This window comes from Prinia subflava, chromosome 12 (genome assembly GCF_021018805.1).
Source record: "Prinia subflava isolate CZ2003 ecotype Zambia chromosome 12, Cam_Psub_1.2, whole genome shotgun sequence".
NCBI classification, from domain to species: domain Eukaryota; kingdom Metazoa; phylum Chordata; class Aves; order Passeriformes; family Cisticolidae; genus Prinia; species Prinia subflava.
The window spans coordinates 9935036-9958328 of record NC_086258.1 but is presented as its reverse complement, the minus strand read 5'-3'; the positions used below and the strand labels follow the sequence as shown (position 1 = coordinate 9958328).

The following is a 23293-nucleotide window of genomic DNA, read 5'->3' as shown; positions in this document are numbered from 1 at the left end:
GTCTGCTGTTAGTGGGAGAAGTGTTAAGTGTTTAAATGCTGCTCTGTTTGGTATCAGTGACTCATTTACTGATGATTAAGCGGGGAAACCAAGTCTGGCAGTGTTTAAATGTGCTTAGATCACAGATACCTTTAGATACTCAGAGTCACAGGTACTGATGATCATTCTTTTGAGAAATGGGTTATTCTTTTCTGTGTGTCAGGACTGTTACAGAAGATGTGAGCTTCAGACCTGATTAGAAACTTGCCCTCAATTCGTTGGAACTCGAGAGAAAGTTCAGACTTGCTGACCAGGATATGGTGGAATTAAATTTCTCTTAGCTTTGTTTTTTTCCCCCTCATTTTAATTGTTTACTGATTAGGCTCTCATAGCATCCATTTTACTTAGATGCAGTTGTAAACTTGCGTTTATTAGACTCCCAAAATTCTACCTGGAATTTGGAAACCGGTTCAATCCTGATTTAATGTGACTCTCAACTCTTGGATAATCCACTCTTTGTTGTTATTTAAATGAATTTCCAAATATAAAAAGATTTGCTTGAAATCCTGACTACTAGAAACTGTTAAATGGGCAAATAGGACACCAAGACAAACATTAGTAGAGGTGCTTGAAATAAAACTTTACTTGAATAATCACAGACTCTCTGGTTTATTAAATTTCAGTGTGCATGATGTTAAGAACTTCTCTCTGCCAACTGAAGGTTACTTTTTAGCACTGTAAAATGAATAAATAAAACAAATGATGACAGGAAGTCAGGAATCAGGATTGTTCTTAAAATGGTTGAGGTTTTGTAGTGCCATGTTGTTCTGCCATCACCATAAAATTTAATTCCCCATACTTACATTTTCCTTTCCTTTTTCCTGAATTTGCTCACGTATAGAAAGTAAGAAGCATGGCCCTGGAAGATGTGGTGATCCTTAACGTAGACACCAACACACTGGAAACCCCTTTTGATGACCTTCAGAGCCTCCCCAATGACGTGGTATGTATGCAGTGACTTCCACAAGGGTTCTGCTCCTGGCAGCAGCTCCTGCTCGCTGGCACCGAGGGCTCTCACTGGGAGCTCTCTGGGAGCCCTGAGCTGCCCTCCCTCCGTTCTCGCTGTCCCACAGTGTCTGGGAATGGTTGTTGCAACCTCTGCAGATGTGCATTGAAGCCTCCCAGTGCAAATCAGCTAATGCTCAACTGAGCTGGCAATCCTGCATCTTTAGTTAACTGTTCTTTCCAAAGGAAATTGGGTGGGGTTTTTTTTCCTGTGACTGCTTCCAGGTGAGCTTTAAGGAATTTTGTGCATTTTATATCCTGAGATATGAAAATGATGTCTTCACAGCTACTTCAGTCACTGCTATTGAATTCAGAATTCAGAACTCATTTTCTTTCTCATTCACCTTTTTTATTGGTAAATTATTTCATGTTTTTAATAACTTGATAGTAATGGTGTATAAATACTTGACATTTAATGCTACATAAAGACATCCCACTTGCTGCTGCAATCATCTCCACTGGAGGAGCTGAGAGGGGAGAGCAGAGGAGTGAGAGTGTCAGGAGCTGTTTTCAAGGCAGAGAGTGAATCTTTAGGAGAACGTGGCAGGGGAAAATCTGCATTTCCTTTGCTAGTTGGAAATACCGTGCTGACAGTCAGATCTGAACACTTTTATGTGCAGTTGAGGAACAGAACTGATGTGCAGGGAGCTCAGTGTGGGCTGGTGTGTGAGGAGAAGCTGCAGTGAGGGCGAGTGCCCAGTGCCTCCTGTGGCACCCCGGCATTCCGGCGGGATCCATTCCACAGGAGCTCAGGAGGAAAGGAAAGGCCGTCTTGATTGGGAACGTTTTGGCTTTAGTCAAGCATTTAGTCTGTAAAAGTTGATTCCGTGATTTTTTCTGGCTGTATATAGTTTTTCATTTTGATTTCACTCCCAGCATCCAGATCTGCCAGCTGGTCACTGCTCCTGCCATTATCCACAACCCGGGAATGACAGACTTGTAAATTCCATGGAATTATGTAAGAAATGTCTGCATACAGTGGGCACGGGGCCTCAAACATGTATATGATTTGTCAACAATCAAGTATTATATTAGATTTTATGAGACTTCATTAAAGGAGCTGTTGTGGGCACACTGTAGAACATCAGAAGAGACTTCTCCAATAAACACAGAACTTCAAGCTTTGGAATGTAATAAATTTTAAGAGACTTCCTTCCTTTCATTATTTACTTTTACTTCACTTTTATAACAGTAGAGAGTTGTGTTTTATTAGTTCAAATTTCTTGATTCAGTTTTCCACAGGTCTATTTAAAAGCTCCATTTTATCTCAGAGGATGTCGAGAGCAGAGCAGAGGAAGTGCTGCCAGCAAATTCAATTAACTGGCAGGGCTCACCAGTAGCATATATGGGGTATTTTTTTTTCACAACTGCTATATAAATACAGCTGGGATTAATATTTTTCACAACAAAGCTTTAGGTTGAGTCGTGTTGCGTTGTGTAATTAATGTTTGGGCTGGAGGTTTATGTGGGCTTTAGCTCTGGCACATAGTTGCAGTTACCTGGATGGTGCAGCTCCTCCTCCAGGTCTGTCCCTTCACACGGTTCCAGAGTTGGCTTTGACCACTAGAGAGCAGCTGCTCTGCTGTGCAAGAATTGAATTTCTGTCAGTTCTTTCATGCATCATGTGTTTGGAACTGTAAGTGGATCAAGTTGTTCGTCTCAGCAGGGAGATACTAAAGCCAATCCATTATACTTTTTTTTCTTTTCTCTTTTTTTTTTCCTTTTTGCTTCCCGGGAAGATTTTGGGAGTGTGTCCCCCCACTGGTCTTAGTCTAAGTAGATGCATTTATGATCTGAGGAACTAAAAATGTCTTCAAGAGTTTCCTGATTATAAATGCCTGTTATGTCAAACTACTCTGCCAGTTTTGCTACTTAATGTGAGCAGTGAGCAATTCATGCACTGCTGAATAGACAAAATTTACTCTACTAAATTAAATCTATCTATATTCATCAGTGAGCAAAAGCATCTTCTCTGTGGTGTATCCACCATCAGGTAATTAATCAGTGGAAAATTTCTGAAAGCTGTTTTCCCCCTCTCCTTGAACCACTTTTTAAATCAAGTGAATGAAGTCTTATGATTCTTTCAGAGCTTCAGGTAGTGAGTTGTTCTTGAGTTTCATGATAGTGATGTTGCTACATAAACTGGTTTTTGAAAATCAAGAATGAACTATTCTTTTTTCTTTATTCTTTATTCTTTAATTCTTAGGGTCCAAACAAACATAGGGCCCAGTGAAAGGTCTTTTCCAGTTAGAATTTGTGTCAGGGGAGCTGGGCAGAATTGAGGCAGTTCCAGCAGAGTCAGCTCAAGTTGTTCCCTTGCCCCAGTTTACCTCAGCAGTGCCTGCTGGCTGTCAGGCTTCTGAAGTGGGCAGGTCATGTCCCTGAAAATCAAGGTTTGTACTACTGTGTTACTGATTAACTATTTGAAATGTGAAAACCTGCCCTTCTCCACCTTCTGCTTCTGATGTATAGCTGGAAATCTGGCAGCATGAGAGCACCCTGGGAAGTAACTTTCCTTTTAAAATAATCAATATTAAAAAAGAGATTTATTAAGGACTGTGATTACAATAAGTGCATCTGCTGCTGACAAGTCTCCTACACCACCGTCTGTGTTGCAGCGAATAGCAAAGTGGGGGTAGTCATTTTTTTTTAATGCAGCCCGTATGGATTTTTCATGTATTTCCAAATAAGTGTCATCTTCCAGTCATGGTTGTATTCAGAGCCCCACGCTACAAGGAATGGAGTCTGAGCTTGCTGTGTCAGCTGTGGTTGTTGCTGAATGAGGGCCTGGGCGTGTGCTGGGGCGGCGCAGAGCAGGGCAGCCGTGGGCTCTGCGTGTCCCCTCTCTGCCGTGGGCTCTGCGTGTCCCCTCTCTGCCGTGGGCTCTGCGTGTCCCAGCCCCGCTGTGAGCTCTGCGTGTCCCCGCTCTGCCGTGGGCTCTGCGTGTCCCCTCCCTGCTGTGGGCTCTGCGTGTCCCTGCTTCTCTGTGGGCTCTGCGTGTCCCCGCTCTGCCGCGGGCTCTGCGTGTCCCAGCCCTGCTGTGGGCTCTGCGTGTCCCCGCTCTGCCGCGGGCTCTGCGTGTCCCAGCCCTGCTGTGGGCTCTGCGTGTCCCCGCTCTGCCGCGGGCTCTGCGTGTCCCAGCCCCGCTGTGGGCTCTGCGTGTCCCCTCTCTGCTGTGGGCTCTGCGTGTCCCCTCTGCCGTGGGCTCTGCGTGTCCCCTCCCTGCTGTGGGCTCTGCGTGTCCCTGCTTCTCTGTGGGCTCTGCGTGTCCCCCCTCTGCCGTGGGCTCTGCGTGTCCCCCCTCTGCTGCGGACTCTGCGTGTCCCCTCTGCTGTGGGCTCTGCGTGTCCCAGCCCTGCTGTGGGCTCTGCGTGTCCCCACTCTGCCGTGGGCTCTGCGTGTCCCCCCTCTGCCGTGGGCTCTGCGTGTCCCCTCTCTGCCGTGGGCTCTGCGTGTCCCCTCTCTGCCATGGGCTCTGCATGTCCCCGCTTCCCCGTGGGCTCTGCGTGTCCCAGCCCCGCTGTGGGCTCTGCGTGTCCCCTCTCTGCTGTGGGCTCTGCATGTCCCTGCTCTGCCGTGGGCTCTGCGTGTCCCAGCCCCGCTGTGGGCTCCTGCTGCCACTCTCCACAGAGCCACCACGGGGAGGGAGCCGGGTGTGCACACAGGGAACGAGCTGCTGCCAGGGCAGCCAGCAGTGCCAAACTGCAGCTCTGCAGCCAAACCATTTTCCTAAAGGTGGATCCATTTTTATTTCTTACGCTGTGTTTGCAGTAGAGCGTTTCTTGCTTTATTCATGTTGACAACTGAAAAGCCTTGGACCTAATTAAAAGAATTTCCACTAGCACCTTTACTGAACCATTTCATTCTGCTGCATTGCACAGATTGCATTCTGAAACATGGTGAGAGTTGAAATCGGACCTTTAAACCTCAACTGCCAGAAGTATAAAAATCTTCTTTAAAAACACTCAGGGTAGACTGCATGTATATGTGTCTGTTTGGCTAGAAATAATCCTCATTTTCACTGGTCACAATTTGAGGTTTTTTTAAAGTATCACTGTCTCTTCAGTCAGGAAACAACCCTAATTCTAAAAAGCCTAAAATGAAGTGTAGACCCTTTTCCTTCTATATAGATGGAAGGTTCTGTATCTTCACATGAATGTTTAAAGAAAACCCCTTATAATAATGTTGGAGATGGATTTGAAAGTTTCAGAGTTCTGGATATTTTATTACACTTTTAAAAACTACCTTTAAATGATTTATATAAGTTAATATAGAAAATAAAAGCATATTTCAACCTTACAAGTCTAGACCCCTTCGAACATGAAGTATGCTGTTTGGGTTTGACAATCTGGTGAAGCTTTTATATTTAGAGGATTACAGATCTCCTTGAGGAACGTTATCTCAGTGAATAGGAGTGAGCTTATTTTACTGGCTTCAGACTAAATCTGGTATCGTGTTATGTTAATATGGGTTTGTGGGCTCATTAATGCGTGGATCACTGGCATAAGCATTCAGATTTATAAACAGTGCTGGACACACTCTTGGTTATTTCTGTTATACTAAATAATGAAGCGCCTTTTACAGCAGAATCCGCAGAAGATTTAAAAGGAAATGTCTTTGCAACTGTTCTAGTAAACACAAGTGCAAAGATAACGTAGAAGAAAAGCGAGTAGTGCCCAGCGTGGAGTCTATATTTAACACCTGTGGAGCACGACAAGGGGTCACTGTGCCCTCCCCAAACGCTGCAGGAGGAGGTTAAGTTAGGGATGTGCTACGGGAGGATGGACCCGAGGCACTCACACAGTTCAGGAAAATCCGGCTGCCCTGCGCAACCGAGGCAGGCTGGTGGCACCGCCCAAGGCTGAGAAAACCCGACCCGTCGGGTGGGATTTCAGAGATACGGATGAAGCCACAGCAAGCTTTCATTGGGAGCCGGAGGGTGGAAAGAAGGGCTTGAAAGTTAATTTGAACATTTGAACCATCAGCTTATGTTTTATGAGGTGTAATTTATATTCTCTGAAAACAGTTAGTTATGGTCACTACCAGAGGATCTGCTCACTCTGTCAATAATATTCCTGCTGCAGCGTTTCTTGCGTGGTGTGAAGTACACAGAGCTACCCCATGGAGATTTTCAGTATGGCATTTGGAAGATTTGCTAGTTATTGGCTCTTTCTGTTAAATTCATCATATGGATATTTATGGAGTCAGTCATGTTCTCCTGAAAATCGGGATAACTGGGATTTCATGCCATTCTGCTTTCCCCTGAAATCGGGGCTCCTGCCTGGTTTTGTGTCCGGTATCTCACTAAACTCGGGCTTTTGTGCGCGGCATGGCCGCAGCCTCTAAAGCACCACCTAACTCCTGTAAAGAACCAGTGCCCCAGGTATTTGGGGTTGTCTTGCTCTGTGTTGTGTGAGATCTGTGGCAGAACCTCGGCTTGTCCTGGTTCTGTCTGCGGTGCTGAGGGCTGTGAGGGAGCCGTGAGGAGCCATGAGGGAGCCATGAGGGGCTGTGAGGTGAGGGAGCCGTGAGGGAGCCATGAGGTGAGGGAGCCGTGAGGGAACTGTGAGGGGCCGTGAGGAGCCATGAGGGGCTGTGAGGGAGCCGTGAGGGAGCCGTGAGGAGCCATGAGGGGCTGTGAGGGAGCCGGGAGGGAGCTGTGAGGGAACCGTGAGGAGCCGTGAGGGATCCATGAGGTGAGGGGGCCTTGAGGGAGCCGTGAGGGAGCCATGAGGGGCCGTGAGGGAGCCATGAGGGGCCGTGAGGTGAGGGAGCCGTGAGGAGCCGTGAGGGGCCGTGAGGGAGCCATGAGGGGCCGTGAGGTGAGGGAGCCGTGAGGGAACCGTGAGGGGCCGTGAGGGGTGGCCGGGGGAGGACATAGCGGAACCTGGGCATGACCGAGCCCTCGGCAAACTCCAAAAACGTGCGAGAACAGGTAAAAAGCCGCAGATGCCAGCGAGAAGTGTGAGGAGTAAAGAACGGCGGGAGGGGCTGTCGGGACTGACATCAGGGAGGGGAGGCGGTGTTGGGGCGGAGCGTTGGGCCGGTAAAAGGCGGCGGCAGGCAAAGGTGTTTAACTTTCTTTGTTTCTCACTATCCGCTGTATTTTAATTGCTAATACATTAAAATAATTTTCCACATTCGAGCCTGTGGCTCATGGGTACACATCTCCTTGACCCCCGAGCCTGGTGTGCGTGTTTCCCCGGGTGCTGCTGAGGGGCAGCGGGAGGGCGGCGGGGCCGGGCCCCGGCGGTACCGGCACGGCCAGAAACGCGCGGACATCGCCCCTTCAGGCTTTGAAGTGCCAGGCAATAGAGCCTTAAAACCCCCTTGTATTTGTGGCAAATAGATTTTTTCAGACCTTCAGGATTTGTTCCTAGCCTTGGTGGTGATGGATGGCCTGGTTGTGCAGAGCAGTTTCTCTTACTAATCTGATGTTTGAATTAATTTAGCTGCAATTCTTTCATGGATTCTAATCAAGAGTGACACAGTTTCATGGACTACCTTTAGAAGAGTACTCAACAGCATGGTAACTGTGGATTTTAAGTAGGAGGAAATGTTCAATGAAGCTTTTAGTATCCTATTGGTTTCTGAATAGAATCCAGTCATATCTTAGAGAAGCAAAACAGCTTGAAAAGTAATGCTTTTAGAACTGAAAAATTCGTCTCTGAATTCCCAGTGTCACCTTTTGTCATAACTGCTGCTGTGGTTAGCACATTTTTCATTTAGCTGTGCCCCAATGTGTTGCGCTTTGTTTGTGATATGAGAGTGATCTAGACCTGCTGTGTGATTTCAGGTTTCTGCACTGAAGAACAGATTGAAGAAAGTCTCTACAACCACTGGAGATGGTGTTGCAAGAGCGTTTCTAAAAGCACAAGCGGCTTTCTTTGGGAGCTACAGAAACGCCCTGAAAATTGAACCTGTAAGTAGGCAATTAATTGGCATAAGACGTAAATCTGCAGCTGTGGTGGAGAAAAAACCTAACAATTCAAAGTGTAGCATAACCCACTTCTCCTAACGTCAGCGTGGTGGCTCTTTGGCTGCCTAGTACTGAAAACAGGGTTCAAGTCTCCAAAACAAAGCAGGTGCAACAAGCATGATCCATCACACAGGGAAGGGTATGGGTTCCTTCCCATGGAAGGGTATGGGTGTGGCTTGGTTTTGAAGGCAGCCAAATTAGAGGAGAGATGATAAAAAAGAATAAATTAATGATCGTAAGAGGCTAGTGCAGAGCTGACCATTCCCTCCTCTGCAAAAGCCATCTCTTCATTGTGTTTTTGTGTTAAAAGGTGCTGTATTTGATATTTTCTTGCTCTTTGAAGATTAATGAAAAGATCTGGCCTGCAGACATGTGATAATTTTAATTTTAACCATGATGTTAAATGGTTACATGACCAAAACTTGGACTATGGGTATAGTGTTTCTTGAGGATTTCAGTAGTTAAAGTCTCTCCAGTACTCTAGTTTGTCTTGTTATTTTTAAGGCCAGGAGGAAGACATAGCTCAGCCTGACTTTAAACAGCCCAGTTATCACCATCAAATAAGTATCATTTCAGCAGTTTGTATTCAGGTTTCAAAAATTTCTTTTCAAGTCAGCACAAGTCCTTCCACATCTTACTGGGGGAATCTGTCTGTGTGGAAAAAATAAATGGTATTGACTCGTGTGTGTGTCTGGGTGTAAGACCGGGGCTCTCAGAGCATCTCAGGTGAAATGCTGGAGGTGTTTAAAATGGGGCTGTAGGAATGGCAGAGATGGAGGCAGCGAGGCGCTCTGGCTGTGAGCCTCCTTTATCCCTGCTGGGGAGACACCGACTCCCCTCCATCCCCGCAGCCTTCCTTCTTCTCAGCGCTCCTCCCTGTAGTTGCCAGGCAACTCTGGGAATATTGGTGTATGCTTTGCCTGGATGTGTGTGTGAGATTAACTAGTTAAGGGGTTTATGGAGGAAAATAAAAATTTAAATTGCTGTTCTGGAAATACCATCTGGTATTTTGAAGGCTGAATGTTAAAGATGAACATTTGAAAGGAGTTGACAGTGGCACGCCCCTAGAAAGTGCAACTTTGAGGGACAGCTAACCTGAAGAAGTAACAGAAGTGGTTTGGTTTGCTTATCATTCCATCAAAGAAAACTTGTAAATATAGCTGCACAAATATGTCATAAAACTCACTTTAATAATCAGGAAGTGGAAAATTTCAGGACTTTCTTTCCTAAGGCTTTTTATAAATCATTCATTTGATTTGGGATTATACCTTTCAATATTAAGATTTAGACAAAGCAAATTTGTAGATGTTTCATGTTCATGTATCACCTTCACATGGAGTAAGTACAGGGCATAAGCAATACCAAACATGAGATGGTTCTTTGCATTTCCTGTCCTGTAACTCCAGAAACCTGACTGTTCATTTAAAATCATGGATAATTAGAAAATAAATTCAAAGAAGCAGCAGCTTCTCCTCCTTTCATAGTTTCTGTCTCATAAGACATTTAATTTCATAGACTGTCTCATTGGTATGAGCTGACTTTATGGGATAAATGGTGTGAATCCATTTTTCATTATTCTGTGTAGGCCCAGACTGTGTCACCGAGCAGGCTCTACATTCACATTATTATAGTTTTGCATAGTAAGAGCTCTTATTCTGTTCAGAGGCTTTTACTCCAGAGATGCAAGGTTGTGTAACGTACATATAAACAGAACAATGGCAATGAGTTTCTGTTGCCATGAACTTTCTGAGGCCTTTGGTAACTGGAAATTGCATGAAAAAACATGAATATGAATACAGTCCATGAATACAGTCGACAAGCACAATAGTAATTGTAATATTTACTTGACACAATCCCTGCTGCAGTGCTGTTTGCTACGGTGTTTGCCGTTGCCCTGAGCCAGTGTTAAATGCAGAGGAGTCTCTGCTGGCGGTGAGGGACTCACACGAGGCTCTGCTGCTGCTGAGTGCAGTCACACTGTGCAGCAGCTGGGTGCTCACCGGGCTGTGCTGTGCACATCATCCTGGTGCAAGTGGTTAAATGTCTACCGGTGACACCAGTGTGCGCATTTGTTCACTCCAGTGACTTGTCTCAAATTCCCAATGTTTCTGTTGTTTGCACAGGGAATGTTTTTATCTCTTCTAAAGATTAATTCACACAAGTAGGTCACCTTGAGCAGAACAACCTGTGTGAATACAGGGTGTGTGTGAGGGTGCTTGGTAGGACCGAGCAGCTGGGGGATGTCGGGAAGCAGGCTCAGGTTTTCGGCATGGGAGCCGTGGCCGTGCACTTTCTTCTGCTGACACCTAGTGGTTCCAGGCATCCCAGGCGGACTCGCGGTGTCGGTGAGGAACAGCCCCGCACCTGAGGGTCGAGGTGAGCTCCGGCAGGGCTGGCCCGGAGCAGCGCGCTGTGGGAGTGACCCAGCAGCACGGCGGGGCTGCAGCGGTGCTGCTGCTGCAGCCGCAGCCCGGAGGGGTTTGTCCTCGCCTCGCTGCGGGAGCTGCGCTGCAGGCTCTGCTGGGACGTACAGAGTCCTGCCTGTTCTCTGGCACTGCAGTGATTCTGACAGGGCTGGGACTGGTAGGAAACCACTGGATTACGTCCTGTTACCATGTTGTAAATACTCCATGAGCTACACCTTTCACATGGAACTGGGACCATGAGTACTGATACCTCCTTGCGTGCAGCAGGAAGTACTGAGGATAAGTGAATCTCTTCACTGAAGCATAATTAATTCTCTTTGTCTTCATGGCTAATTATTCAGTCTTATTCAGGTTTATTTGCCTGAGCGACCATTAGTTGTAAACTGAATAATTCCTGGTTATTTGAATTGTTCTGAATTGATTTGGTTTGAATTTAACCTAAATATTCCTTGGATGCATCTACTTAAGAGTAAGCAGGGAATCTGAGGCAGAGTCAATGTGCTTTTCTGTTTCCACGCTTTTTATGTGCTTCCATTGCTGAAGTTATTTTCTAGTTTGTGAACTGCTGATCTTAATATGAAACTACTTATTGAAACTCACAGGTGTTTTATATACTCCAACTTTCACACTGCTTCAGCTGAACTGCACTGGTGGAGGAATGTGTATTATATGCACATTGTTCTGTCATCCTGTCAAAGCCTGATAATTTGTATTTAGATTTTAAACAGAGAAGACAATGAACTACCAATTTTCATACTTGTAACATTGATACGAATTTTCTCATAATACGATGCAATTTGGGCAATGGTGGGGGAAGAAACCATTATGAATAGGAGGAAATAAGGGTTTTTTCTTTCTCAGTGTAACACTCAATTCAACTTAAGGAGCTAATTAATGCATTAATTACTTTATAGGAATCTCTTGAACAGACACAATAAATGCCTTCAACGGTTCCAGATTCATGAGATCAGAGTCAGAAAAGTAGATGATATTGGGTGCAGAGTAAAAAAGCAAATGCAGGATGAGTCAAAAAGGGAATTTTGTTGGAATGTGTATGCAGTAATACAAAGCAAGTGCATGCTACATACTGGTGCATAGTTCATTTTGCAAAGGCTTTGTAGCATTCAGTGCTTTATCTACTATGAAGTATGATTGTTGCCATGGTGAATTATTTTTTAAGTTATTCAGTGGAAGAGTAAATAGTCATTTCCAACTCCCAGTAATTGCCACATCCCAGTTCCTTCCTCTCCATGGCCATCTTTTGCTTAGCTTCTTTTCCTTGCATGTATATTTTAAAGACACACACTGCACACAGAGTAGATACTTCCCTGTCACCAGAGCTGTCTGCACAGTTCAGAGCTTTCGGAGTGTTTGTCCATCTGTAGAAAATAGAAAGAAGGATGATCCCTAATGCTTATATAACTTGTGCTCAGACCTGTTAAAATGAACCCCGAGCTGCAGAGGAAACAGTGAGCAGAAGCTTGTTAAATAGAACTTTTTGTTTTTCTTGCAGTTTTGCTGTGTTCTGTTTAAAGTCAGTGCTGATGTACAGCATCAGGAATTTTCTCCCACCCATCTTTACTTTCTTTACTCTTTTCCTGTTCAAGTGGTTGAGCTCTCAAATCCATGCCTGTAGAGACAGTCTAGGGGTGCCTAAATGACAGTTATTCCTAAATGTCATCCCGGTGACTTTGCTGACAGGTAGGAGTAGACAGTGAGAATGACACTAACAGTGTGTAAAATCTGATTTTTTGTGATAAAAACAGACATAAATTCAGTTTCTGTATATCCTGAAACTGAAATTTAAGGCTTTTTTCTTCCTACTCTGAAGATTCTGTGTTTTGTGACATTTTAAAGACCCAAGGTTTCAGCAGCCTCCCTTAGAAGCCACCTGTAACTGTTGCTGTGTTTTACCATCCATGGGAAGTGCTGAATTCACAGTCACTGACTGGAAAAGATTTAGTTGGGAAACACGGTTTTGTTTGTTTTCTGTGTGATGTTTGTTTGCATTTCAGTTCTGTTGCTGTTTCCTCTCTGAGCCTTACTGTTGCTATAGACAAATTTCTGCTTTTGCTGTTTTAAACCTTAAAAATGGCTCTTTTTCTAACAAGCAGTTACTGTTCTTCAAAATGGCATTTATTATTCTACATCTAAGTCTGTTGAGATATACATATGTTAATGAACCTGAAAAGACATTTTCTTTAATCTCTTCTAGCAGTCTGGTATGTAGTAAATAGAATTGTTTTGTAATTTCCAAACTGTTGTAAGATCCTGTGTTATCTAATTCTGTATGCCACACTAAGGGGAGGGGGAGGCCAGGATTCTGAGGGGAAGGTAAGAGGTAATATTTGAGAAAGTTAACATGAGCCTCTCTGATTGTGGTGTTTCTGCCTGGAGAGGTGCAGACAAACTTCCCTGTCCATCACACGTTAGAGTAAAGCTCCAGCAAAACCCAAATCAAAGCAAAAATAGCAAACACTCCCCCTAAAATCCATGGTGGGAATGGTTTTGGCTTTGCCCAAAGTGAGGCACGGAGTGCTCTGCATCTCTCTGTGCAGTAATAGCAGAAACGTGAATTTCCCTCCAGTGTAGTGTGGAATGCTGATGTGCACAGGTCTGCTTTGAGGTGATTAATGTTTGCCTGCTTCCTGCGGATGTTTAGGGGTTTGTGGTCACTTAGTTTGTGGAACGTGGGAGCAATCTGAGCGCTGTCTTTGGCTGTGGTGTCTGAGTAACTCTGCAGCCCCCATAGAAGTTGCGTGTTCAGCTGTCAGCCTGGATCAGGTCGCTCTGCATCTTCTGTGGTGGTGCTGCAGAAATGAAAGGAGCTTTGTTCCAAAGCTGCTCAATCTCCCTGTTACAGGGCAGGCTGTGCAGGGAGCAGCAGGCTGTGCTCTGTCAGCTTTGCTGTGTGAGGATTTGGATATTCCCTTACTTGCTCTGCCTCTCACACCTGATTCTGGGGCTTGTGCTATTTGATGCGCTTGTTTTTGCTTCTTCTCAATTTGTTGCAAGCCTTTGGTTGTTTGTTTTAGGCTGACTCTTGCCTGTGTTTTCACTGTGTTGTCTCCTGATACTTAGTTCTAATTGTGAGTGCACAGCCTCCTGCAAATGCCTCCGTGCAGGAGAACTTGGAGATATTTCCTGAACTAATAAAGCGCAGGGGACTTGGAGGGGAACAACGAGGCACATAAACAAACACCGAGTAGAAAATAACATCCCCCTTGAATTCAGCTTCTGTGTGAGGCACTCAGTGACTGTGTGTTTTTTCAAATGAGCTGTTGTATCTGGTATTAGGAAGAAAAAACACCAACACATGCAAACCCATGAAAAACCCCACCCTAAAGACCTTTCAGGCAGGTAAGCAGAGAGTGAACATTCTCAGTGGTGTGAGCAGCTGTACAACCGAAGAGAAAGTATCACTTCCATTGACAGAAGACAGAAGAGATTTTGGGATTTGGATCTGTATGGTAGCTTTCAGTGGCAGATAAAGTTGATGAAATTATGATAAAAATTAAAATATTTAATCAGGTTAGAAACATAATAGAGAAGTCATGCCACTCTGGGCTTTCACGATGTATATTGTGTGTGAATGGAGTGTCCAGTTTGTACTGGTGTGGTCCCAAGGGGGGCAGGTGGAAGGCAGTAAATCCCAGGTTGTAAGGATTTGCACAGCTGGGTGATGGAGCTGGGATGCAGTGGGGCTAAGGGCAGGAGGAGCCCTTTGCTGGTGAGCTGGGACTGCCAGCGGAGTGTGGGAGATCCTGGCACTGCCTGGGGCTCAGGGAGCCCCATCTGTGCCCTGGGAGACGCAGAGGGCACCAAGGCCCCTCTCTGCTTTGGCTCCTGCACAGCATCACAGCGCTGGGCAACTGCTCCTCACAGAGCCTTGGTGTTGCTATGGGAAGGCATTAGTGAGAGACAAACTCTGGCTCATGGCCAGAGTGCTGTATAAGCAAAACTGAAGGCTCACACTGAGGAACCACTTTTTTCTTCTTTATTCTGTTTTGGGGAATACAAATTCTGTTTTGGGGAATACAAAAATGTAAACCCCGCAGAGGGCTGATGAGTGCGTTGTTCTTTAAAACACGCGCTACTTCAGCCTGGTGAAATGTCAAATGAAAACATTCTATCCTTTCTTATCTTTTTCTAATTTAATTCATTGTTTTCTGAGCCTTTCATTCAGTGAGTAGCAGCTCTGGCAATGACAGATATTCTATTGTGACTGAAATATGCATTTTGTAAGTCATAACTTTACTTGGTATTTAAATAAACTGTGTATGTACAGCGTGCAAGATTTATGCAGAGCACAGCTGGAGGTATTCTGCTCAGAATTCCTATGGTTTAAAATGTCTCTTTCAAGTTTGAAAATGTGTTGTGAAGTAGATACCATTATGATAATTGGAAGTTCAGCTTCTCTGTCTTGCTCTATTATTTTTTTTGAATACAATTAACACATCACACACATTTCACCTGGTCTCTCCTCATTTACCTCTGACACTTCCTTGATACTTATTTAGACACATGTGGTGTCTTTGCTTTGAACTCAATAGTTGGTATATTCACTAGATTTTTTTAAATAAACATTTTTCTCATTTAGAGATATACAATTAGTTTGCACTGTTAGACAAAGGTATACATATTGATGTCAATTTAAATCTTTTACCTACTTGTTAGATGATCAGGACATAAATTGTATAAAGATTGTAGAGAAAACTGTGATTACTCTCAAATCAAAATACCTGCTGTGAAGTTGCAGGAGCAGCTCATTTATTATAGTTCTCATGAGAAAACAGTACAGAGCAGATATGCACAAAGCTGTCTAGAGAAGAAATTAAAAAATATATATGAATAATACATTTAATTTAGAATTGCTATATTTTCTTTCAGGTAGCATAAAGGTGAAGCACAAATCTCAATATTTAGTTTGAAATAAGCTTTATTCTTCCAGAGTCAGTGGCAATGCTTTTGTTTCTGATGACAAGACAAAGACTAAGTTTTGGTTTTAAAATATAATCAGATTCTTAAACTGGAATTAGTAACATGCTGTTGGCATAGTTTTTAAGTAAAATACTGTATATGGTGTGCTGTGTTATGTGATATGTATAAAACTGCCAGCAATGTAACACCAGTGGCCTCCAGAAGACAATTACAAATTATATCAGGTTTACAATTTGAAGGAGGGGAGGGAGAAAAGGGACCTGACTCATCACATTTCAGTGATCCAGCAGAAAAGAATATGAAAATATCACTAGATGTATTTCATTTATGGAAATAAGGCTTGGAGTTTTCTTTATTTCTTCTTTTTTAAATTTCATTCTGGTTTAAGGAACACTTCTAATGCTTGGAGTTTTAATAAGGAATAAGTCTAAAATCCAGCCTAAACTTGATCCTCACGATAACACAGGAAATTTTTCTGTATTATTTCAAAAATGTTACCTGCACTTTGGAGTGAACTGGGGCCATGATTTTACAGAGCTCCTGTTCACTGTCCCTTCCTTTGATAGCTGTTTCCGTGGGATTTTCAGTAACTGGATTACTGGAGATGTCTGAGATTTGTAAATTAGTTTATTACAGGAAAAAGGTATTGCCTACCAATAAGAATTCATTTGCTTTGTCTTAAAATTGAAGAGATAACTGTAAGCTTTTCAGGGGCAAGGCTTGTGTGTGGAAGTGTAAAAGATCCTGCCCAGAGGGGTTTTTGTTGGCTCGGTCGGGCCGGGGCTCGGCGCTGGCTGTGCAGTGCCTCTGCTGGAGGCGGGGCTGCACCCACCGGGACAGGCCTTGGCACGGGAGCCACGAGTGCTCAGGGAAACCAGGGCTTGCCGTTTTCAAAATGCACGTTTAAAATTATCTCTATACAATACTCCTTGGAAGAGTGGATATATATGTATTTTATTTTTAATGAAATCGTTCTGTAGTAAAATATTTCAAGTCCTGGCTAAGCTGTAAAGCTTAGGGCTGATAAACAAAGCATCTGAAGCCAAATGGCCCCTTAGCTAACCCCAATTAAAATAAAGATTTCATTGCGCTCTGTCCTGACAGAGAGGGAACATATTGTTGCCTTTAAGGGAGTTTGGTTTAGTTAATGGAAGAATTTATTTCATTTTTTCAAATACAGAACCTAATTAAATAAGTTTCAACTTGACTTATAGTTGAGGACATTTTAACTCCTTCAAGGTTACTCTTGTGCCCAAGTGTAGCCGTCTTTTGAATAATTCCTGCTGCAGTATTTAGGTTAGTGATTTATGTAATAAGAAATTTTATAGTAGAGGCTCATATAACTGTTTGCCTGTTAAATAATATACCATAAATACATGTTGTTGATTTCTAAATTGTTAAAGTTGTTATCGACATTACATTATTTTGATATATTACATTAATTTGGCATCAAGTGTTACTCAGAGCTAGTAACTAATACAGGATTCTTAGAAGTACTGTGGAAATGAAGGTGCCAAGAGTTTGCTTTGAGTGCCCTTTAAAAGCTGTAGATTATATATGTACTTTGCTTACTTCTGGTGCTCAATGAAAAGAATAATATGTCAAAGAATTATTTAGGTGAAGCTCTCCAATCAGTAGTTAAAGTCTGTATGTCCAGAACATTTTTTCTTAGAGAGGATTAATGGTGAAAATGAAAGCAATTTGTGAGGATTATATGTGTAATTAGTTTGCCTTTCCTTAGGATCTGTCTGTACTTGTATGGATAAAGCGCATCCCCCATTTGGCAACCAATAATTTATTACATACTATCAACATATTCTCAAGAATATATGAAAAATAAAGAACACTTCTATCTAAAGATGCCTTTACTTGGAAGCAGTCAAGAATGGGAATGCTGTTGCTTACCTGAATTTCCTGCCCAAAACTGGAGAAGTGTTGGATGGTTTCTGTGTCTGGCAGTAAAACCAGAGGAGGTCTGGGCTGTGCTGAAGGACAGACAGGGCTGCTGCTGTTTGGCTCTGCTGTTTATACACAGGAGTACCTGCAATTCACAGCACCTAACCAGCATTTACACAAAGGGAGAGGGCTTGCAAATTATTTGTTACTGAAACTGAGCCTAATCAAGGGACTTCATGCTTAAAGGAACATTTTTAGTTGTGACAAGAATGTCAATATTTCCCCAAATGTATCTATCAAACTCCAAATAGGTTTTGTTCTGGAGCAGTGGCCTCCACTGCACAGGGAGAACTGCTTGATTTAAGAACATTTGTATGTGCCCCCTCATATGGGGGTTTTGGGCCAATGTTGGAGTGTGTGTTCTCTCCAAATGTCACTGTCACGTGCTCTCCTTTCATGTTTTTGAACTAATTACAGTCCAGCTCTCTTACCATGGGTTTTCAGGGTGAGCAGTGAAGCTGTCTCCAGTAAAGGACAATTGAGTTCCCTGAGTCAGGGTCATTCCCATGGCTCTTGACTAATTCTGCTTCAGGTCTGTGTGATTGTTGCCTTCAACTATGGAGATAAATGATACTCAAAGAATTCCTGCCTCTGAGAGGAAATTAATAGTTTTATTTTTTGGTAAGTAACAAAATATTAAATTGTTTAGGAGGTGCTGCAGGGGCTTTTTTGTTGAAAAAGAGTGTTCTTTGGTGTGGGTGTGAACATGAATGAAATTAAAGGTTGGGTGGTACTGGGGTCCTAAAAATTTCTGGTTTATTTGACATATGTTACAGATCCTGAGGTAACTGAAACACAGGGCTGTTCTTTTCTCTTCTGTGAATTTCTGTAGATCGTTATAATTAAGTTGTGTTTCAGAAATCTCAATAGTTGCCAAATGTAACCAAAAATAAAGCATCACATCCAGCCGAAGTTCCAGATATCCTTACTCTGCCCTAAAGCCACATTTCCCAGCCATTATCTTGTCATAGCTTATTGTGCTCAATTTTAATTAAATGTTAATAGCAATTTTGCAGTCAGAACTGACATGAAAGTTTTCCAAAGATTATTGTACCCACAGGATATCTTTATTATGTGTTTTTCTTGTTTTTTCTTTTTTATCTTGTCCAAGCCCTGCCCTTTGAAAAAGTCTTTGGTGATGGAGAACATGAAACAGAAAATGGTGCAGTGCCTTGACTGACAAGGATCGGTTTACAAGGGCTCATTAACTGAATTTTGTATTCTTCAGGAGCATAAAAAAGTTACATGTTTGATAAGGATCTTGGGGTTTATTTGATTTTCCTTAGTGTGGTGTACACACTGAGTGGACTACACTTAGGTTTCAACATCCAGATGCTGAATCTTTAAATGCAAAAAGGGCTTCTGCAATGCTGCAGCCTGTAGTCCTTGTGTGTCTGCCTTTAAGGATGTTGTGTTCACAAATGGGAGGCACAGCTTATACTGCTGGATGTTGGATCACTGTTGGTTCTTATTGGTGTATAGGAAGCCCTGTAGCATTAATTGGTTGTCAAATCCCTAAGAAATAGCAGATTAATGTGCTTGATCACAGAGCCCTGTTCAGAAGCTGCAGTTTGTCCCCATCCCCAGCCTCTCCATGTAACACAATTACAGATATGCATCCAGGACATTTAGTGGATTGCATTTCATTAATACAATTTGAGCAGACAATACCAAGTTGCTGTCGGGCCGTGCTGACAGCTAATTACTGAAATGAAGGGTGTGCACGGCTAAGGAACAATGGAGCATGTCTCAGAAACAGGAAAGCAGCACAGAAATAGTGCCACATCTTGGAATCACTGCTCCGGACAGTTTGCTGTCTCTGCAGACCAGCTTTTGTCACATATCTGATCATGGTGGGCAGTTGGACTTCAGGGAAACAAAGGTTGTTACTGTTGATGAAGATGCAGTGTAGTTCTGGTTTGCCCTTCCCTCTGGTTAGTTCAGACACTTGTGCTCACCCATCTGCTGGCCACACGCACCTCCTGCTCACAGACATCACTGCACATTTCCCCATAGAATGTCCAGTCTTGTTTGAATACCAGGGATATGTGAATGTCCCTCAATTTTGTAGCGTTGTTTATAGGGAAAGCTCTTGCTGACACTTTGAAGGAAGAAGATCAGCAGTGAGTCCTCATTGTTTCTTCCAGACTGAGAAACCACAGGCAGTCAAGTGGGGTTTGTAGCAGCAAAGGTTCAAAAGAAACAAGGAATGTTCTATGGAGGATAGGCAGTAATCCTGCCAAGCACTTGATCAAGTGATACTGAGGAAGCCTGTGTTAGTCTGGGGGAATTTGGAGCAGTATTCAGGGAAAGCCTTGGTTCAGATTTGTTTGATGTGCAAGCACTGAGCACTTCTGGACCTGTCCAGAAACTCCTTGTGTGTTGTTCTAGAGCAGGGGAAGCTGAAGCACAGCTGTTCACTACTGGGCAAGGGGCTTAGTTCAGGGCATTTGTAAGAACCTCTATTGCCTGGAGGGGTTTGGTCTTTATAGCTGCAGAATTATTGAATATGATGGGATGCTGGCTACAAAGCAATTTTATCATCCAATTCATTCATCTGACATCTGTATTGTGAGACAAGGTGCTAGTTATTGTTGGAGATATTTTCTGTGTTGATGCTCAGATGGGTTATCTATATCCTGATGGCATCAAGAGCCAGTGGCACTTCTGAGCAACTTATGTTATTTAGTCTGTGCATCTCCAAGTCCACAGGTAAAATGGAGACAACAAATATTCTATTTCTTATTGAAATGGAATTAAATCTTAAAAATTTTTGATTCATAGCTGCTGCTTAGTTGGAAAAAAGGTACAGTATCACGTTGCCAGTAAAGGGTCTGTTCTGCCTGACAAACTAAAAATTCATGTTGAGGTGCTGCAATAGTTTGCTATTTTTGCAATTCATTTTATGAAACAAGTTCCATATTGGGCTCTGCTTCCATGTATTCTCTCTCCACGGAAATTATGTCCTTTTTCTCATTTCCAATTAGGTGAGTACAATGAAATCCTTATTTTACATATTTATTAACAAGGCTTTCATCCCTGTGGTATTGTAGCTACCCTCAGTACTCTATGCAAAGAAATCACACAGAGAACTCACAAACCTTCAGGAGATAAATGTGGTCACTGTTCTTCAAGCATTTCTGCTCCTATCTGTGTTACTCTTACGTGTTGCTCTATCAGCCCTTATTTTGTGCCCTTCCTTTTGGACGCTGTCGGTGGCGTTGGTTTTTTTTATTTGTTTGTTTTTTAATTCTGAAATAAATCACATTAAAGGCCTTATGCCAAATTTGAATCTCATTGGATATTCTTTGTTAGAAAACTGGTGAGTGAAGAAATGCTATCAACTGTTCTGTCTGGCACATAGAGGGTTAAGGGAATTTTTAGTCTCACCAAAAAGTATTTGGTCAGGTACTCAGGTGCTGGAAATTTTCTTAGCAACATCAGTCACCTAGGAACATGATCATCTGCTGTTCTGGGGTAGAGATTACAGAGCTTAATGATTAGCTTCTATAAGCTGCAGCTGATGCCAGACTCTACCCCCTTTACACCTAATTAGCCTCATTAATGAGCTCTTCTGCTCTCCACAGAGAGGGCTTCCTCCTCAGAATAGGAGGTAAAAATACTTCACCCAGGTAGATGTGCTGAAACCTTTAATTATTGCCCACACCTGCAAAGCGTTGTGTGTCTGACAGCAATATTGCTTACCCGAAACTGCTTATTTACAGTGACCACAGCACCAAGCATTAACCCTTTAGCACTGGCAGAACTGGTTTTAAAGTTTCTGAGGATTTTGTTTAATCCTGAGAAATGGGCTGAAATTGCTGTTGCATGTCAAATACAGCAATAGCAGGACTAAGTGCACTGTTAGGCAAGTTCCATTCTTTAAACGGGCAACTTCTGTGTTTGAAGCAATGTAATTTAGTACTGCTGAAACGGAAACATGGAAAAATACACTTGTAGTGATGAATGGAGCAGGCAGGCACTGTGCTAATGAAGAGTTCAGGGCGATTCTGAGCTGTAGCAGTCCCTGGTCGATATCTGGTGTAGACTTTGGGAAATTTAGAACGTTATTGGTACGTTATTGGTTATTAGCTGTGCTGCTGGAACATTTTGCCTGTGCGTTTGTGTCCCAGCATTGTACCCACGTGCACAGTAGGGGTGGGTGGGTTGGTGGGTGGGTGGGTTGGTTGCTTGGCTGGTTGGTTGCTTGGCTGGTTGGTTGGCTGGTGGGTTGGTTGGTGGGTTGGTTGCTTGGCTGGTTGGTTGCTTGGCTGGTTGGTTGGTTGATTGGTTGATTGGTGGGTTGGTTGGTTAGGAACTCTTTCCTCAGTGGCCAGCATTCCTGAAGTTTCCGCAGGCAGTGCCTGCTGTGAGCATTCCCGGCAGCCGTGGTGGGCATTCTCCGTGGTGCTGGCAGGAATTGCCATCGGGTGGGTTCCGTGGAGCACTCCACCTTGTGGGAGACGAATATTGGGCTGCAGGATTCTCCGAGGCTGCAGGCAGCTGCACTCACAAGCTGGGCATCTTTCTGAGGGAGTTTGAGGCAAGAAAAAATGTTTTCCCGGAAAATCCATCTTTGAAAATGAGTAGAAGATGATGTGTCTCCTGCAAGGCCTGGGCAGTGCCTGTGTGAATGAATGGGATTTCCGGCCGAAGTGATGAGATTTTGTGCATTTCAGTCAACCCCGTTTCCCTTGAAGATGCTCTTAGCAGGCTGCTGAGCTAATGTGGACAGAAGCCTTTGAGTTAAAAACGGAATTTGGAACAAAAAACATGTAATCATGTAACTGAAAATTATTAACTGAAAATAGGGTCTCCAAGCTGTGAGGTCACTGCAATAAGAGACATCATCATTAACAATTCTTTTATTATTATTATTAACAATTCACAATTGCATGTGTAGGGGTACATTTGTTTTACTTTATTAATAATTAAAAGAGCATCAAACTTCCCCAGCCAAGATGGAATCGTGCACTGTGGGAATCACAGAAATTCCTGTGCATTATTCCAAGAATGCAGTTTGAACTGAATGCCAAAATAAGACATCAAAATGAGTGCTTTTTAAAATAGTTGCATCATGTTTTGTCAGTTGTTGCTGCTTTGCATCATCATTACATAAACGGGATGGATGCACTGCATGTGGGCTCTTCTGTGGAAGCGTTGGCACGTTCGGTTCCGTTTCCTTGGTGGAAGCGGAGGTTCAGGGCAGATGAGAAGGACTGGTACAAGCTCCAGCTGATCTCCGAGGCCGTGCGGGTCCGGCGGGGCGCGGAGCCCGCAGTCCCTGCCCATCTGCTCGCTGTCAGAGCACGCAGCTGGCCCCGTGCCCCGGCCAGCCAGCTCCGGGCGCTCCCGCCCGGTCTCCACGACAACTCCGGGAGCCGCCGAACCGCCGCTCCCCGCCAGATGCTTCCCCGCACACGGGCTCTAATTAGATGGCGCTTTCCCCGCACAAAGGAGTGGGAATTTTGCATGGGTTCCGTGTCAGAAATGTGTCGCGGCAGGATGGGAGCTGGGAGGAGCCGTGTGGCCGAACCGGACGTGATTCCACCTGCTGCAGAGTGCGGTGTGTGAGCCGTGGGTTTGCACAATTCATGGACAGAGAAAAACGTGCGGGGAGAGCGGAGGAAGGAAAAGTCCGCTTCCTTTTTTGTCCTCACACTGGATGCAACTTCCTGTTTGTGAATGTTCCAGGGGGGAATTGGGGGACTGAGGTAGACCACAGATCTGGCACTAACGGCTGGGAAGACCCAGCATTCCCAGGCTCTCAGAGGCGAGGTTTCTTTTTTTTTGTTATTCTTGGTTCTACTTTTTAAAGGATTTAAATAAGAACTGCAAGCTGTGAGATGTTGTCCAGGAGAGCCTGGAAAAATTAAATCAAACCTAACCTATGAAAATGATAGTTACTAATATGTCTGGATCCTCAGCCTATTGTGAGATGGATCTT

General features: G+C 43.8%; 1 protein-coding gene across 8 annotated transcripts in view; it reads left to right on the top strand.

Moving 5' to 3' along the window:
• DENND1A (DENN domain containing 1A) overlaps window positions 1-23293 on the top strand; it is a 146068-nt gene that overhangs the window by 84258 nt on the left and 38517 nt on the right. For all 8 annotated transcript variants that reach the window (XM_063409884.1, XM_063409887.1, XM_063409888.1 and 5 more), the window contains 2 exons: window positions 881-982; window positions 7841-7966. In XM_063409884.1, coding sequence (XP_063265954.1) covers window positions 881-982; window positions 7841-7966 — 228 coding nt within the window. The remainder of the gene's footprint in view (window positions 1-880; window positions 983-7840; window positions 7967-23293) is intronic.